The sequence below is a fragment of the Papilio polytes genome, unplaced genomic scaffold (assembly GCF_000836215.1).
Source record: "Papilio polytes unplaced genomic scaffold, Ppol_1.0 DF823177.1, whole genome shotgun sequence".
NCBI lineage: Eukaryota > Metazoa > Arthropoda > Insecta > Lepidoptera > Papilionidae > Papilio > Papilio polytes.
Genome location: NW_013526027.1, coordinates 2,452,471 through 2,471,183, shown reverse-complemented (window position 1 = coordinate 2,471,183; position 18,713 = coordinate 2,452,471). Strand labels below are relative to the sequence as shown.

At 35.0% G+C, this 18,713-nt stretch overlaps 1 protein-coding gene across 1 annotated transcript in view; it reads left to right on the top strand.

The window, feature by feature from the left end:
* LOC106105237 (chromosome transmission fidelity protein 18 homolog) overlaps positions 1-18,389 on the top strand; it is a 28,118-nt gene extending 9,729 nt beyond the window's left edge. The window contains exons 11-16 of the mRNA XM_013285517.1: positions 353-505; positions 1,609-1,750; positions 2,312-2,403; positions 2,710-2,841; positions 15,532-15,586; positions 18,167-18,389. Of these exons, the coding sequence (XP_013140971.1) occupies positions 353-505; positions 1,609-1,750; positions 2,312-2,403; positions 2,710-2,841; positions 15,532-15,586; positions 18,167-18,270 (678 nt within the window). The 3' untranslated portion in view covers positions 18,271-18,389. The remainder of the gene's footprint in view (positions 1-352; positions 506-1,608; positions 1,751-2,311; positions 2,404-2,709; positions 2,842-15,531; positions 15,587-18,166) is intronic.
* The last annotated feature ends 324 nt before the right edge of the window (positions 18,390-18,713 follow it).

Genomic DNA, 18,713 nt, shown 5'->3' with positions numbered 1-18,713 from the left:
GCTGCTGACTAATAGACGTCAAAATTTTAATGTAAGATATTTTAATGTCGTTTCAGTATTGGGCCGTAATAGACAAGATTAGACACTCAAATACTATGAGATTGGTATTCCACTCTCATAGTAAAAATGTCCAATACTGCTATTTCTAGGATTTGGTCTAATCGCTTTAACCAATCTTTATTATAACACTAGCTTTCGCCCGCGACTCCGTTCGCGATTTTAAAACAAAAACAAATTTCGTTGCGATACGTTTAGCAGTTTAGGCAACAAACTCAAACAAACATCCATCCATCTAAACTCACATTTATAACATTAGTAAGAAAATACGTAGTATTAAATTTTCTTGTTTTAGATGTACCGTAAGAAAGTAGAATTGGATAGCATATTGCATTCCGTGTGGCGCGGCGGCGGACCTCGCATCGTCAACAAGAACGCACTCAGATTGGATGTGTTGCCATTGTTACCTTATATACTGACGCCCACCTTACGATCTGCTAATATACAGGTATGTATGCAAATTATCTTTTTTAATCTGTTCTAAATCTGATATCAAACTTGATCAACAAAGGAATATTAAATTAATTAAGATTTATTACTCTACATATGATTGTATGGACTATACAGTATAGACTTTTGATTTATGTAATGATAGCTGTTGTCTGCTACTTCGTCTGATGATTAGTAAATATTTAATAACCCATGTGTTCTTTCAGATTTATTTTACATCTGTACCAAATTTCATCGAGATCCGTTCAGCCGTTTAGGAGATATTGGAAGCGAACGTATATTCAAATCTTTTTCAATTGATATACAACAAACACTAAATTTTAATTGAAGCTAATTACAGTAAATGAGTAATAATAATAATCAAACCGGTTTAGTCGTTTCTGAGATTAGCGCACACAAAGTCACAGACAAATCTCCCTCATTTATAATGCTAATAATACTTGTAAGAGCGGACGCACACCTTTGACTAAACAATCGCACAACAATTGTTTTTTTTTATAACATAAGGTGGCAAACGAGGCGAGGCGACCGCTGCCCATAGACATCCGCAATTGCAGATGCATTGCCTACCCTTATACGACGGAGGAGGAGATGCACATAAAGAGGATATTTCCCCTTCTTATGCATCTCCTCCACCGTCAAATCCACTTCCCCTTCCCATCCTTTCCTCTTAAGAAAGGGGTGGAAAGGGAAAGGGACTAAAATTAGGCCTCCGGCACCACACTCATCAGACGAAACGCGGAATTGCTTCCACTTCACGCCTGTCTTCTGTGTGGTCGTGGTATTACACCGGGCATGCCGGCCCTGCAGTGCTAAGATGTTAAAGCGGACATTACCACTGTTTCGCTGCCATTTCAATTTTTTTGTTGCACAACTAAAAATCGTGTAGTGTCCATATAAGCTATAGTATAGTTTAGTCAAAGGTGTCCCGCATTGAATAACGATTGTTTCTTAAAATTTATCTAGAAATAATTAAATAGAAAGAAATTAAATTTATCATTTTTTTTTATTCCGTGTTGACGTCGCAGGTAAAAGTTGGTTATATGTTTTGTGATATTTTTTTGTAAAATAACGTAGATTCCAGCGCCCTCTTTGTTCCAGTTGTGCAGCGAGAGCGAGCGTAAGACGGTGCGAGCGTGCGCGGGCGCGCTGTGCGACTACGGGCTGCGCTACGTGCAGCGCGCGCTCGACGGACTCTACTCCTACCACTTGGAACCTGATATATACAAAATCGCTTTTATGGGTAATATTTTAATACTCGTGGCTCGTGATACTAGGTTTCGCCCGCGACTTCGTCCGGGATAATAAAAAGAAGCCCATGTGCTTTTCCAGACTATCTCTCTGACATGTATTATTGTATACTTTATACTCTATGACATTACTGTATACTTTATACTCTTTGACACTATGTACTCTATGACAAATTTCTTTGAGATACATTCAGCAGTTTAGGCTATAAACTCAGTAGTTTTTGAGTTTAATACATACAAAAATGCAATGTTTTCCCTTCTTTATAATATAAGTGTAGATTAGAAAGGTAAATAAAATTCGCTTTTCTGTAGATAAAGATTTTATTTAAATTAGTTTTCTAAAAATATTTCAATAGTTGTTGGTAAAGTTTAGATAAGATCAAAGAAACGCGTTGAATTCCCAAAAACATTAATTTAATTCTTATATCAATAGATGGCGTTAGTAGTTACATAATTTAGAGACAGTCTTATTTTTTTCTGTGCATTCAGATATTTTGAATTTTAAGAATATGCTATACTTATATGTTTAAAGCTATGTATTTTTCATACTAAAGGAACGGAGGAGCGCGTCAGGCCGCAGCCGGCGGTGCGACAAGCCATAGCCAGGGAACAACAACTTGAAATTATCAGAAGAAACGAAGAAATGGTAAGTAAAATATCATGAAAACTCGATAAACTTATACTAGGTTATGCCCGCGACTGCGTCCGCGTAGAATTAAAAAAATCAAAAGTATGTGTTCTTTCAGACTGTGCCCTACATCTATGCCAAATTTCATCGAGATTCGTTCTGTTTAGGCTACAAACTCTAACAAACATCCATGCATCTAAACTTTCACATTTATAATTGTAGTAAAATTTGTATGGATAAATTAAACCTAAGCTTTTCGGTGAATTAGTACATAAAAGTAAAAAAATGTCCTCATAATGTAATTTTTTTTCGTTATATTTTCAGACCGCAAGAGTCAACCCTAAGAAGGGTAATGAAATTGTAAAGAGAATAGAAGAGAAAGTTGCAGAGGAGACGCGAATACCCAACCATTTACAGCGATTGAAACCTAAAGATGTTGAAAAACGTAAACCTCAAGTAAGTTATATTAAACAAGCTTTTACACGCGAATCCGTCTGCACGGAATTTAAAACTTCGTTAGTTTAATTTCCAGACTTTGCCCTATCTATACTTCTATACTATTATAATAAAGCGTAAACACACACTTCGTTGTTGCTTAAGATGTCAGCAATTACAGCATATTTTTGAATAATTCTTTTTTTAATAAAAAACCCTACATTTTCACGACATTAAACTAAGGGGTAAATATTTTGGATAAAAACCCTAATGTGGGAAAGAGACCATAAGTTGCTGCCAACATCAAGGAAGTAAAATTTTCATTATTTCATGCGAATGAAGTCGCACGGGAACATCTAGTCTGTTATAAATTTAGTTGCTATTCTTGACCCGTTTTGGAGATTTTTAGTAACACTATCTTTCGCCAGACTCCGTCCGCGTGGAATTAAAAAATCAAAATTGAGTAGTCTATGTATTCTTCCAGACTATCCTCTAAGTTTATACCAAATTTCATCGAAATCCGTTCAGACGTTTAGACTACAAACTCTAACATCCATCCATATAAACATTCGCATTTATAATATTAGTAAGAAAGTATCCATTTAAATCGCAGTTATAATGTTCCTTTTTTACCTTTTTTTTAACTACTCGGTTTTAAAAGACTTGTAAATGAGAAAATGCTATGAAAGCCGGCATATAACGCTTTTACGTTATATACGATTCTCGCAAAAACGCGACCATTTCAATTGGCCGCGTCATTCCTGTTGCGTCATTAGGGTTGTCAAAAAGGAAACGATATTTTTCAATTACATATGGTAATATAAAAACATTATATATGTAAAGTGTAGCTATTATTACTAACGGTATTTTACATGTCTTCACATTATTAAGAGATTTTTTAACCGAATTAGTAAGTGAAAGTTATTCAAATAAGTAAACAATAATTAAGCGAAACTTGTAAAAGGCTATAACAAAGTATAGATGTAAAAAATATAAAACACTAGTTTACGCCCGCTACTCCGTCCGCATGGAATTAAAAAAAACAAGTAGCATATGGGTTTCTGACTATGATCAACATCAGGTTTGCCATGTTTAAAGGGTAGTCAGGAATTTATGCTTAGGAATTTCAGCAATTTAGGCTACAAACACATCCATTCAAGCTTGCATTTATATGTTTAGTGAAACTGCCAACCCTTGGTTGTCAACACGTTAATATATTCCATCAAGGCAAGTAAACTGCAATCTGCGCGCCGCCATTCAGCGAGACGGCGCGTATTGTCCACATAAAACTCTATTTACCTTATCTTGCCTATTTGCTTAGCTTTCACTTTATACTTCCTGCCTTATAATGGAATACGAGAAACTAAAACATCAAGAAAATTATGTTCTAGCAATAGCTTGCTATATCGTCCGCGTGAAATTAAAAAAAACAATAAAAAATATAGCCTATCTTACTCATTGATAACGTAGCTTTTACATGGTGCGAGAAATATTGAAATAGGTTCAGTAGTTTTTGAGTTTTTTCAATATATACATAAATCAATAAAAAAAAGTATCTTTTTCATCAAAAGCTCAATAACATGAATTGAAACAAAACTGACAAGACTATAATAGTGTAACAGCGCCATCTATTGCTCGCATTTTGAAACAATGGTTTTTAAAATTAAAACTAACTGTAATGTTATAAGTAAGATTTTCTTTTTTTTTAAAGAATAAACTAGAAGATATTGATAAACAATTTAACTAATGAAATAATTTCGGCGATTGATATTTGAACTTTTTTTTATTATTTCTCATGTTATATGTGTTTTGTGACGATTAAATATACCCTATGACAGTCTGTGGAACAATTCGAATTAAATCCATAAATCGTCAAAATCAGTCTAGTAGTTAATGTGCCAAGGGGTTACAATAAAATTTACTTACATACAAACTGACATGCAACACAGATACGCACGAAAAACATCCTCTGTGTCAGTCGGGTACAAACTTAGATACCTTTTTGACAGTCGGGTACAAAGTCGACATAATCTAAATATGAACTTCGATTACTTGTTGATAAGTCAAAGTTGGGCTCAAGTTGCAGATGACTTTAATGTAAGGGGAAGAAATTTATTGTAGTTATTTGATGTGTTCATTAAAAAAGATAAACTCTATCAATTTTACTTCAGTGTTAATTCCACCGTTTCTAAAACTGGCTTTAAAAATCTGTATCTCATAAAATAATGACTGTCAAAACAGCGTCTCCAATTTGTAATTCCCACTTCGGGGTAATGATTTTTTTGTCAATGCAGACACCCGCCCCCCGTAAATACAATAACTAATCAAAATAAAAGGGTTGCGGCCGCCACTTTTAAAAACTCCATAAGAATTTCATTGGAGGGTTGTTTTAAAGGTTAACGCACACTGATCATTGAGTTTATAATTTGATTTTTTTAAATACTACTACTATAGTCAATAATATAAATGAAATTAAGTAGTTTTACTTTGACTTTAATTGTGGTAATTTCAAGTTTCTTTTAAGTCTCACAATACTACATATGTATGTACTATTAGACAACTTATTTAATTGATACTGTCGCTTTAAACTCAGAGCAACATTTCTCGCCAGGACTCAAGTTGCGCGCCAATCTATCCATACTTCTAGTGACATTGACAGCTGTCAGCTACGTGACGTTTATGCCGATAATCTAGAGTTGCGCCAACTCTACAGCACGGTACTAATTTTGTTCCTAACAGTACATAATTGTAAAAATGTAAATAAAAATATAACACTTACCATTTCGATTTCTTCACCGTTTTTAGGTAGAATTAACATTTATTAAAAAAAAAATGTTAAGTACAATTGCATTTATTATTTAAATAGTTAAGTGTGTGATGGCCTTTACCCAATTTTCTTGCAAGTTTTTCTTGGCCGCTAATGGTATATCAAGGGGTCGGGCGGTGCTCGTCAATTCTCGCCGTAATCCTCTCTCCTATCAAGAATATTGTCCATTTAACTTGTTGTACATTCACCTCTTTAAGAATTTAAAAAGGTAATTTTAATAAGTAATTATTAATTGAATAGCAGGGCTTAAATTATATATTTTTATAGTAAATTCATAACTATTTACGTAATTAAACAAGAAATATATCGCCAGAGAGGTAGACAGAGTTTATTCTGTTTGCAATAGCAAAATAGCTAGAAATAGATAAAGGGCTTTCTTTTAATAAAGGGCCAGTTTTAGAATTTTTTCAAGATTCCATGTATTTCGACGCATTCTTTTTATATTACAAGGTGGCAAATGAGCAAACGGCCACTTGAATCCGCAAATGGCGAAGCGACCGCTGCCTACCCATTGACGAAGGAGACGCACCTAAACGATATTTTCCCTTCCTATGCATCTCCTCCACCGTCAAATCCACTTCACGTTTATTCTAGAAAGGTTTGAACTATACAATAAAATCAGTGAATGCGCACCGTAAAAGTTACAAGTGACTGTCTTTTGATATGTTTATCTGAAGTGTACAAACAAACATAGATACTATTCGTTAAGTCACGTGCGCTCAGCGGGTGGGCAGTTAACATTGGCGTAATTTATTTGTCGGGCGTGGCGACGCACTCCGGGGTAAAAGTCGAGTATGTCCCTAATGTTGCACGATATCACTGGGCGTTTTGTTTGTATCAAGTTTTAATTTTGTATGTGAATGTATTTTTAATGTAACTCTAACTTTAACTTCAAGTAATTCGGAAATAGTGTGTAATCTATCTATACATATAATAAAATTGGAGTGTCTGCGTATAAAATCAAAATCAAATCAAGAAAAAATCCAAATTTCAGGAAGACGGTGTATTTGCGTTGCTGATATAAACATTTTTTGTCTGTCTGTCTGCAAGCCGCGTTTATTTCGGGTAGTCTCCGAAACGGATGGTCGATTTCGATTGGACTTTCACTGAAGGGTAGCTGACATAATCGGGTATATTATAGGTTACTTTTTTAACCTTAATATTGCGTGGACGAAGTCACGGGCAACAGCTAGTTATTAATAAGTCATCCGAATTACCTGGATTCTTGTTTTAAATCTTGGTTCTATAATTTTAATTCTACCGATTTAGGAACAAGAGTATCCGAAAAGTTTGTAAAATAAAAGAAGTGCCTTCTTGTTGAGAAACTTGTTATCTCTGCTTACCTTATAAATTATAGGCGTGAGTGTTTTTTCTATTGAAGTCGTTAATTTGCACGGAGTGTAGTTAGTGTTCCGTACATTAGGCGGTAATCGCGTGCAATAAATCCGGAGCGGCGCCGCCCCGGCTGAGCAACCCCCTCCCCTCCCCTAAACCCCCAACCCACCCCCGCCGGTAGTAAATCGAGGACGTCGTCTTCCATTACTATTGTGATCTCTTTATTAAAATGTTAGCTTATGAGATACGTTTGATTTAAATTGATAAAAATCCATTTTATTTGTAATTTGTAATTTTTTATATATATATATTGTGGTGTTTCTATGTTAAGAAAAACTTTATTAACTATGATTAATGAATAAACATAAAGCAAATTAAGTAATAAATTAAAACACTTTGGTTTTAGGTTTGCATGAAAAACTTTTTTTGCCAACTTAATTTTATTGTGCCATAAGTCCCTTGATCCATATTGTTTATTTAAATTATTCTAATAATTTTATTTTGTACTAGCTGTCTGTTTCCGTGCGGCTTCATCCGCATGAAATTATAAAAAAAATATTTTATTGTTTACATTTGTTTAATTATCAATAGCAAATAACATGACATGATAAATCTTAGCAATTATTCTTTCTTGATGGGCAGCAACTTATGGTCTCTTTCCCACATTATGGTTTTTATCCAAAATTTTGACCCCCTAAGTTTAATGGCGTGAAAATATATAGTCTAAAGCATGACTTAAGTGTAGGGCTTTTTTATAAGAAAAGAATTATTCAAAAATATGCTATAATTGCTGACATCTTAGGCAACAAAGAAGTGTGTGTTTACGCTTTATTATAATAGTATAGATAACTTAATAAAGATCGATTCAAGTAATTGATAAAAAAAACTTGACTACATCAAGTTCATAAAAAATCTATAATCCCATCGTTCTTGTATAAACGACATAACGATGTCGGGTTGCTGTTATATTCCTTTATCTGGTAACGGCGGGCATTAAGGTCTCTACGCTCGTAATAGAAGCAATAACACTCAAGCGCGGAAGGAGTTTGCCCCAGTATAGCGCCGGGTAAACGAATATGCGGCTAAATTGCCGGATCGTGTGCAGATGTGATTGCGAGGGCCGGATACGAGCAATCATCAATCTACGCCCCCGGCCCCCGCTCGTATATCACGCTCACAATGCCCGCAGGAAGTTCTCGAGAAGAAAAACTATAGGTCATATCCTTCCTGGGGGGCGGCCAATCGGAAGCCTTCCTCGGGGGCGCCCCCGCGTAAGGGTTATTCGGTTAGGGTGAGATTTTTCCGCGTCCCGACGCTCTCGTCTCTCGCGGATTACCGGTGATGCTCTACTAAAATATTTATATGTGGATGAATGCAGTGTCCGTATTCCGATGGCATCTCTATTTGCACATCGATTTACTAGCTATTACTTAAGGCTCTTGTTTACTTCATACACATATCTTATTAATATCATAAATGCGAAAGTTTAGATGAAATTTGGCTTAGATGTAGAGGATAGTATGGAAGAATACATAGGCAACTCACTTTTGTTTTAATTAGATGCGGACGGAGTCGCCGGCGAAATTTTTCATAAAATTCTATTGTCGATTTTGTTTCTATAATCATTTTAGTGGCAATTTCTTTTAACTACTTGAGTAACGTACAATTTTACGATAGAAACCCAAAAATATTTGATCAAATGAAATATGCTAAACAGGATGCGCCGAAGGAAAAATTATTCTTAACAAATGTTATTTTGTCGGGTGTAAAATTTGTAGCGCGAGTCTCGGCCGTGGCGAATTGTGAATTAGACCGCCGCCGCCGCCGTCGCCGGGGGGCGCGGGCGCTTGTTAGCTAGTTTTTACCCCGCAACCCCTTTGTACTGGTATTGCATTACGGTGTAATAGCGGCAGGCTATTACTCTATGACGTATTACTTTTGACGTGTCTGCATTTTTATTCTTTGCAGAGGCGCAGGATTATTAAGCCACTGACTTCTTTAAATGGACAGACTATAAGAGATAGTGTTTTGTAACGGTTGTAAAGAGAATTGTAACTTATAATAGAGACAGAATTAACGATCATTAACATCAATAGACGGATTTAAATTTGAACGAAGCGATAGCAGTCGTTTTCAAGTAAACACCTATCTATTTATACAGATTAGTGTAAAGCAACGATTGGTTTGAGATTAACAAACCACATTAACCTTAGAGAGGACATGCTATATATAGAAATACTCTTAATACAGTTTCATTAATAAGGAAGTACAGTCAAATGTTATAACATAGTAGCTTTTGACCGCGACTCCGTCCGCGTGAAATTAAAAAAACAAAAGTGAGTAGCCTATGTGTACTTCCAGACTATCCACTACATCTTTGCTAAATTCATCGAGATCCATTCAGAAGTTTAGGTTACAAACATCCATCCAAACTTTCGCATTTATAATATTGATAAGATATCAATATGTAGTTCATTTAATTCCGTACAATACAAAAATAAATTTTAATTTGTAGATGCGGTATTGAGTAATATGATTGTCGGTTGCGATCCCGCGCGAGCTCGTTACACTATTATTTAAATTTGGAAACGAACAGCCCACTCCACTGCCTCCAGGCGTTTTGTTACTCCATGCATATTTCTCTCTCTACATAATTTATTGCATTTTTTTTCTCACTTGATTCCTTTGAAGCTTTTTAATTCTTTTTCGAAATATTCATTGGCATTATTAAGTAAAATGTAATGACTTAAAACCTCATTTAAATGTGGATCACAGACCTTCATTAAACATTAGTTATTAAAGAATTGTAATAGGCAAAAACTCTCATTTTTAAATGTAATTTTTTTTTCCTTAATTAAAACTAAGGACTTAATAAACAATAAAGTTATAAGAGATACTAAATTAAGTAAATGTAAATTTCAGAGACGTTAAAAAACATATATTCTTTTAACGCTATTCGACAAAAAATTTCGTTTCTCTTCGCTTTACAAATAAGGAATCCCTTCCCCTTCCCCTAATTTTACATTAGTCTAATCCTGTCACAAATCCTACTACGATTAGGAGGCGGCTACAATTCAAATAGGCTCAAATAATGCGGTTCCAAAAATTAAACATGCGGATAATTTACAAAATTGATGTAACGCCATATGCGTGGCCCGCGGCGATGCTTGCGTAATCGACGTCACCCTTTCGCGCGGTGGATGCAAACAGAACGGAACAATAAAGAACAAATGTTATTGTTCATATTTTTTATATTTAGTGTTTGAATAAGTTTAATTTGTGTTCGGGGAAAAATAGTAAAATCACGATACGTCTTTTGTTTCAATAGCTTTTTTTTTAAAAAAAAAAAGCTATTGAAACAAAAGTGCCCTATGTGTTCTTCTAGATGCTTTTAAGCTCTAAATCTATGTCAAATTTTATCGAGATCTGTAACAGTTTAGGCTACAAACATCCATCCATCTAAACTTTCGTAATTAAAATATTAGTAAGAGTCTATAGGTATATAACTTGAAATAATTTAAATTTACCCGCGAAGCTTTTTAAGTCAGAAACTTTATCATTATATCAATTTAGTTATGTCTAAATACTGCATTTAAGTATCATGTTAGAAATATATGTGTAAAAACAATTAATAGAGAAGAAAATAGTACTTTTATGTCTACTTAGATGTGTAGTTATGAAAAATAAAGTTCAAAGCGACAGTTGCTTAAAAACCATTATACCAGCCTTGTCCAAACATGTTGCATATTGCCGACCCTATCTGATTAACACAAACAAGTTTGAATAGCCATCGGTGGTAGACCACGCCTTTGAAGCCAAAGCGAACGCCCCAGGCACCACCGTACTATATAAAATGGTCGGGTTAATTACAATTTCTTGTTAAGCTTAGTCTCTTTTGTCCAGATTTTTGGCTAACTCTTCATAGCATAAATAAGCCTATAAGAGGCAAAACTTTTGATCTAGTATTTGTAAAGAAATATTATTTTACATTGTAACGATTTTTTTGTATTTTATACAAGTTTTTAAATGTCGGACCAGAGATGTAAAATCCCTTGTCACTGCGGAATACGGAACAAATTCCGTTACGCACATCACTACCTAATGTTTACTAGTATTTATAGTTTTTTTTTATGTATTGTAATAATTCAAAAACTGTTGGGCAGCTTTAAAAAATTCTTGCACCATTAAAAAGCTACGTAACCACTGAGTAACAAACATACCTTTTTACTTTTTTTAATTCCACGCGGACGAATTCGCGAGCAACAGCTAGTGTAATAAAAGACATTTAAACAGTCCAAGAACATGATTGTTATATTCTCAGTAAGATACTAAATCTACCCTAAGCGAGTCATAAAACAACAAATAACTCTGAGTGTGATGCGTAGCTCAAAGTAATTTACGATTCTTATTCAATAAGGAACTTTGAATTTGCTAACTTAAGTTTTTTATAAAATTTACATTGTAATTTGTTATTGACGCTTATAAGCGATCGATCATAGCTAAGGCGATCGGGGAGTGTTGTCAATTTGTAATGGTAACAAATTGTGTGGCGAATGTAATTTGTCTGAGAGCGTAACCGAACATTGATAATGAATTAACTCACCGGATGACATATACGGCATTAATGTAATTATATAATTTAAAGTGAAACCTTTAAAATCAAGATTTACTTTAGTCTTAGGGGTGGTTTTTCTATGGAGAAAGTTTCAAAATTAAAGTCAAAGGATTTACAGCTGTATTTCTAATTTAATTTGATTCAAAATCTTAATTAAATAGACTTTTAAAATAGTACAAGAATAATAGGGTTTTCTTTGTTTTTGTAACTGTGTAAACTGTAGTTTATCTCACTACAATCTTACTAATATTATACGGGTAAAGTTTAGATGGATGGATGTTTGTTAGAGTTTGTGAAATTTGCCATAGATAGGGATAATCTTTTTTTTTATAATATAAGGGTGGCAAACGAGCAAGCGGCCACCTGAATCCACAGAAATGGAAAGCGAGCGCTACCCATAACCATCCGCAATTGCAGATGCGTTGCCTACCCTTATTGACGGAGGAGGAGACGCACATATATAGGACATTTTCCCTTCACCGCGTATCCTCCACCGTCAAAACCACTTTTCCTTTCCATCCTTTCCTCCTAAGAAAAGGGCGTAAAGGGAAAGGGACTAAAATTGGGCCTAATTTTAGTCTGTTTAGTCCACACTCATCAGACGAAACACGGAATTGCTTCCACTTCACGCCTATTTCCTGTGTGGTCGTAGTATTTCACCGGGCGTGCCGGCCCATTCGTGCAAAGATGTTAAAGCGGGCTCTACCACTGTTAAAGAACGGATAGATTCACTGACATAACGCATAGATTCACTTTTATTTATTCTTTAATTACATGCGAACTAGATCACGGGCGAAAGCTAGTAGTTAAATAAATATACAATTTTCTTAAGTAAATAGGAAAACCATTAAGATTTGAAACTTATGTAAATCGTAATGGTTTCCTTTTTCTGACCGCTCGTGAATTGTTTATAGGCTTAAAAGATATACCATGTCAACCATTATTTTGCTTTGCTTTTCTTTCAAACTAAAACACTATCGTAATAATATCACAACGATCTTAAAACAAAGGGTAGACAGTGATAAAAGAAAGGGTCAGTGAATAATAGATGGTTAAATACATATGAAAGTAAAGAGTTTCTCTTTTAAATGTTTTCGTTCGATTTACAGTACATTAGTTAAATGACCATAGCTTCAAAACTGTAAGTATATGATATACTAGCCGTCGAGATTGTATTCGCGCGAAATTAAAAAAAAAACGTAATAAGTAGCTTATGTGTTCTTCCAGACTATGTTCTACATCTATGGCAAATTTTAATGAGACCCGATAAGACGTTGTGCTACGAAACAAACGCAGGATACATGCTTTTGTTTATTTTTTTATTTCACGCGAACGAAGTCGCGGACGAAAGTTAGTTTATAATATTAGTAAGTTAAATTGATATTTGAACTTTTAAAAAAATAATCATTTAGAACGTAGTTTCTCTTAGTTCGATTATAATATCCATTTATAACTATAACGTGATTTTCATTGATAAAAATTGTTTTAGTCCTAATATACCTTTGAAATTAAACTTTCTAAACAATCTCCAATATCCGTGTATATCGTAAACACAATCTAAGCGTACCGATAGCTGTATTTACGAGTGCCAACAAATAAGTATCAGGCTCGGCCCTGCCCGGGGGCTCTCAAGTTGAAACAATGAAAAATGACCGGCGGAAAATTGCGCGGATTCCCAGCGATCCGCGCCCAGAGTTACAACAAGATATTCTGGGGGACGGACTCGTTGATAAATTTGGAAATCTGATATTGAAGTACTATGTTATTACAAATAGTAACGAAAAAATTACAGAAGACTAGCTTGTTATCGCAAGTTTGCGCGTGAAATAAAAAAAAAAACAAAAGTGAGCAGCCTATGTCTTTCAGACTATCTTACATCTATGGCAAACTTCATCGAAATCCGTTCAGCCGTTTAGGCTACAAATTCTAACAAACACCCATCTAAACTTTCGCATAATAGGAAGATTGACAAGACCTTGAATAAAAGATTACACTAATTTAAAGAAAAGACGGAATAAAAACTCTATATGTTATATGGCGTATTTGGTAGAACGATCTTCCTTAAATGATAAATCTTATATTTTAAAAGTAAAAGTAAAGTGTCAATTATGTTACTAAAGATCAGGAGCTCATTTCCCTTATAAAAAAGCAATTTTCTTACGTTACAAGACATTTGACACTAACAATGTATAAATTATTTTACAGTCTACTTTATTCCTCTAATAGATTGAAACTGTTTGCCAATTTAAAGACATACGGTCCGAAATAATGTGTAATTTGCAGAAAAGTGTAAAGCAACATTCGTGGCAGTCGCCCGAGGCGGCCCTGTCTCGGCGCGCACTCTATTTTCCTATTTGCGCGGCAGATTGCCTCTGATTGTATTGTTTGCGGGGCGGGGCGAATTGATACCTAGTATACCCCCCTTCAAACCACCCCCCATGGTGCATCCGAGTGGAAAAATATCGTCTACAACGAGAGATATCTATGTTTGAGATAAATATTTGAGAGCAGAATGAATGTTTAATTTTGTTTTGCGTACTCAAGCGTTATTTGTATGATGGATAGATTTTAAAATTAACTTTATCTAACGATTTTAATTGTTAAATATCAAATCATTAGTTTGACGGTATAATTTATTAAGACTTTACAATATAAATAAAATGCTCGTAGCACTATTCGTAGCATCTACGACGTAACCTCTTTATGGTCCAAAAATTGTTCGAATTTTCTGTTTAAAATGTATATTCCCTCGTTAATTCAGCTAATAATAGGCCTAAGCTCGAAACTGGATATCTGATAATTACGTGAATACGCAGTTTTTATAAGTTTTAAATCTTATAACGTTATAAAGCTCAAGTCTCGCTTTGATATAAATCTGTAAACATTGTTAGTGCTATAAGGCGTCTCAGATCATCTCCTGATTGACAATATCGCCGAAGCTCCGCTACATACCGCCGATAACTTTTATGAGCGACAAATTGTGTTTATATCTATATTTACCGCAGCCATTGGGGTTCGCTGATAGAAAATATTGAAACACGATGAAATTACTGTATGGTACAAGTTTAGAGCGATTTTTTAAAGTATTTTTTTCTTAATTACTACCCCTTTCCATATTAATAATATGGGTAACTATATCTCATGTCAAAAGAATCATACTAATATTATAAACGCGAAAGTTTAGAAAGATGGTTGTTACAAGTATCAACAAACATTCTCTAACACATAGGCTACTATTTTTTTTATTTCCGCCCAACAAAGTCGCGGGAAAAACTTAGCAAACCTAAATAACATATATCCAACAAGGAAGAAAAAATTCAAAACTCTTAAAACCACATCATATATAATAGTCTACAGACGGGTGATTACTTAGAATTACTTTAAAAAACGTGCTAACTGCCTACACGCCGAGTAAAGGAAGACGTCGGGCGTGTCGAGTGGCGTTTCAGTGGTATTTCAGTGGCGTTTCAGTGGCGTCAGTGGTCGTTGAGGGTGCGGTAACGATGTGCCGCGACTAACGACCGTCGCGTCACTCTTCTAATTGGAGACGATGCCGCGGGCGCAGGCTTTACAACACTTATGGTTACCTAGTACATCTAGTCTAGATCCTCCAGATGTATTCAAATAGATCTATACTAATATAATAAAGCGTAACATGTACTTTGTTATGTAGGATGTTGCTGGAGGCGTTACGACAGACTGTAGACTAAATATTTTTGCGTTATTTTATTTAGGGGGGAATCAATTGAAAAAACTACAAGTAAAGCAAGGTTGCCATTCTAATAATTGTTAGCCAGTGGCAAAGGGCAAAAGATTTGTCATTTAAGCATTTGAATTTTGACAATTGAAAATATTACAACTGTAAACAATTAAATAAAATTTTAAGAACCGCTAGTTTTATAAGAAATCTAAGATAAGCTTTTTTATTTCACAGGTACACAAAGATTTCTTCGGAAGAATAGTACCGATGGCTCAAATACAGCGACAAGGTAAGTTAAATTAAGTTAGAAAATATACATACATGTGTTGTAAACGTTACAAGACTTGGGGCCTGTTCCACCATATTGTAAATTGTCTGTTAATAATCCAACGTGTATGTGATGGAAATATCGGATTTTGTTACCTTATCTGTCAATGACTTCATTTTAAGCTATGTGAGCCTCATCAGCCAGTGGTGGGACAGGCCCTTTATAGTTTTTATTGTCTTTAATACTTCTTTTAGACACGCGTTATATTCTGAAGAGTCAGTTGCTTTTTCTACCACATACCTGTATTCTATTATAGCCAATATTTAATTTGTTATAAATCCTTATGTGTTAAGACTTCCTTATACATCCACAACACCATGTACATCCCTAATCCGTAGTATATCAGGCTAAAGCGAATTCATTCTCGAATAGCGAACGTCGCCCGGCCATTATCGCATAACGTTAATCACATGTCGAGTTAGCGGCGGGCCTATTATTTTCAATTACCCGCTCGCGCCAGGAAGGGTTGTTAATATTCATTCCCCGACACTCGCCCGAGAATCGAACACCTGATCCCTTACCCCCCGCGCACCGCAACATCCCGATTGTTCTACCGTTCTCATATTAATTGCGTATAATTCGGTCGCGAATGGGAAATTTTAATAGACAAAGAGAATTGCGTTTACTGACTTTAGGGAGTACACACACAATGTTGGCAAGACATGGGTTTCTTACCACGCTTGGGTTCTTAAAAGAAGAGCTAAAGCTCCCGATTTTTGGGCACAGTTGCATGCGAAAAGCAACCTAATCGTGATAACCAGTATCTTAGAAACGTGATATTTGAAAAAATCCACGATAAAGGTGTGTACACACCATTTCAAAAGTGTATTTCGGTCTTGATATTCGGTTCGTGAATTCGAATTGTTGCACACCCCTAGTAGACATCAACTAAAAAATGTTAACGTCTACAAGTACCTTGTAGACATACCTACGGTCTACGAAATTTCGTAGCATCGTAGATACCTGCGAATGTAGACATCTTACGAGCTTTAGTCAGTACTAAACTTGAATTAATGTGTTTAGAGTCTGATTGTAATTTAAACGTTTTTATTTAAAGGTTTTAGTATTACCAGTATAACAATGGAACAAGTCATAGCTCGTATTATGGAGATGACTTTAGAGGCGGGAGGAACTTGTAATGAAGGCTATATGTAGTAATTGTTTCTGCTCCCCCTACCCAACCCGCCCCCCCAACAATTCAGCAGAGCTATTTAATTTAACAGTCGTATTAACCGCCCGATTCTAATCACTATGTTTGTTTGATTATACTAAATTATGATAAATATTTTAAATTACGGTATGTAATAAAATGAATTGTTATTAACAATATTCAACGTAGAACGTCCACATGGGTCTACAAAAATTAACGTAGACATAAAAATATAAATGAACCAGCGGTTGCCCGCGACTCTATTCGCGTGGTATTAAAAAAAGGAAAGTAAATACGTTCAGTCGTTTAGGTGGTAAACTCTAACCATCCATCCATCTAAACTTTCGCATTAAGATAGTAAGAAATAAATTGAAAACATTCCCGTTCAATTAGTAAAATACCTTCGTTACCCCTGTGGACATACGCGATATTAAAAATGAATACCTTTTTAACTTGCAATTTAAAAATGTAATTAAAACGAATCTCCTAAAATACATCCGTTTAAAAACGGTGTTTATTTTATTCATGCATTTTTGTCCGGGCCTTAAATGAAACGCAAACGAGCTTCAGCGACTGAATAGTTAAGTGGGGGGTCTCTTTTGAGAACGGTGTATATTAAAATACCTACGGCGAGTCGTTATTAAAGAAAGTAGGTAAGCGCACACGAGATTACATAATGTGATAGCGTTGGAAAGCGTCGCCCCGCGCCAGCGCCGCGCGGCACAATGGATGGCAATTAACTAGTGCAAACATACCCCCTACCCTGCACCGCGCACCCCCGCGCCCCCGCACTCCAGCCCACCCGGCGCCCGTGATTATACCCTTGTTAATTATGTTTTAGGGTTATCTACTTAACTTTGAATGGAATTGACTTGTTTTAATCGGCCTTATTGGTCTTACAACAATGGATCATTAGGTTTTCGATATTGTTCTATGAATTTTGTCTTAATTGTTCTATGAATTTTGTATTATGATTTTGGTTTGTAATATCTCATTATTTTGGTAATCGTAAATTCATAATTTTAAGAGTGTGCGTACATCTAAAACTAAACTATTGCACGACTGTTTAGTCTCGCTTTCGCACTCGATTTTTAGTTGTGCACCTAAACAAGAATTGTCTGCGAAACAATCGACAATCGCACAATAGTTGTGCGACGGTTTAGTCAAAGTTGTGCGCCCGCTCTACTATTAGATAACTTTCTATAGCACAGAAGACCACTACCTTTATCTGTATTTTGTCTCGGGTTATTTCAACTGGAAATATGCTTTAAGTTCATATTTACATCATGAATAAATTACTTCAAAGATAAGAGTTTTTTTTAACATGTGAATCGTTCTAAGATTATGTTTTATTAGAAGAAAAATATCTTAAAATTGTGTTTTGTTCACAGAGGCCTTACCTGATGTGATATCATCTAGCAGCGTGTTCTACCAGTACAGGGAGGGATTTAATAACGCCGTGCGCCGGAATGTGCGTCTCAGAGATTTACTTTAAAGCCTTTATTGTAGTATATGTTAATTTTGTTTACTTCAATTAAATTGAAATATTGTGATTATTGTTGAGCTAAAGTATTGTGAGATGTTACATGTATTTTTATTTTTATATACAATAAATAATACAAGAGAAAAAGTCTTTATATTTCTATTATCCCTTTTCAGTATTATGGGCGTCACAGCCATGTTATGCTTTAATAAAATATAGTCTTCTTTACCTTTTATGTTTTCTTTCAATTTGCACAGAATAACCTTACCAATACCTCCGTTTTTCCATGTATCAACGCTCGCCACTACCAATATGACCGTCGTGTCGTCGAGTCAACGCAACACCCTTATTTGTGACATCTGACTACTGTTCGATTATTAATATAAGATGACATAAATATTTAAATAATGTGTTGGATCACAATTACAAAGTTTATATTGTTATTTTAAATAAAG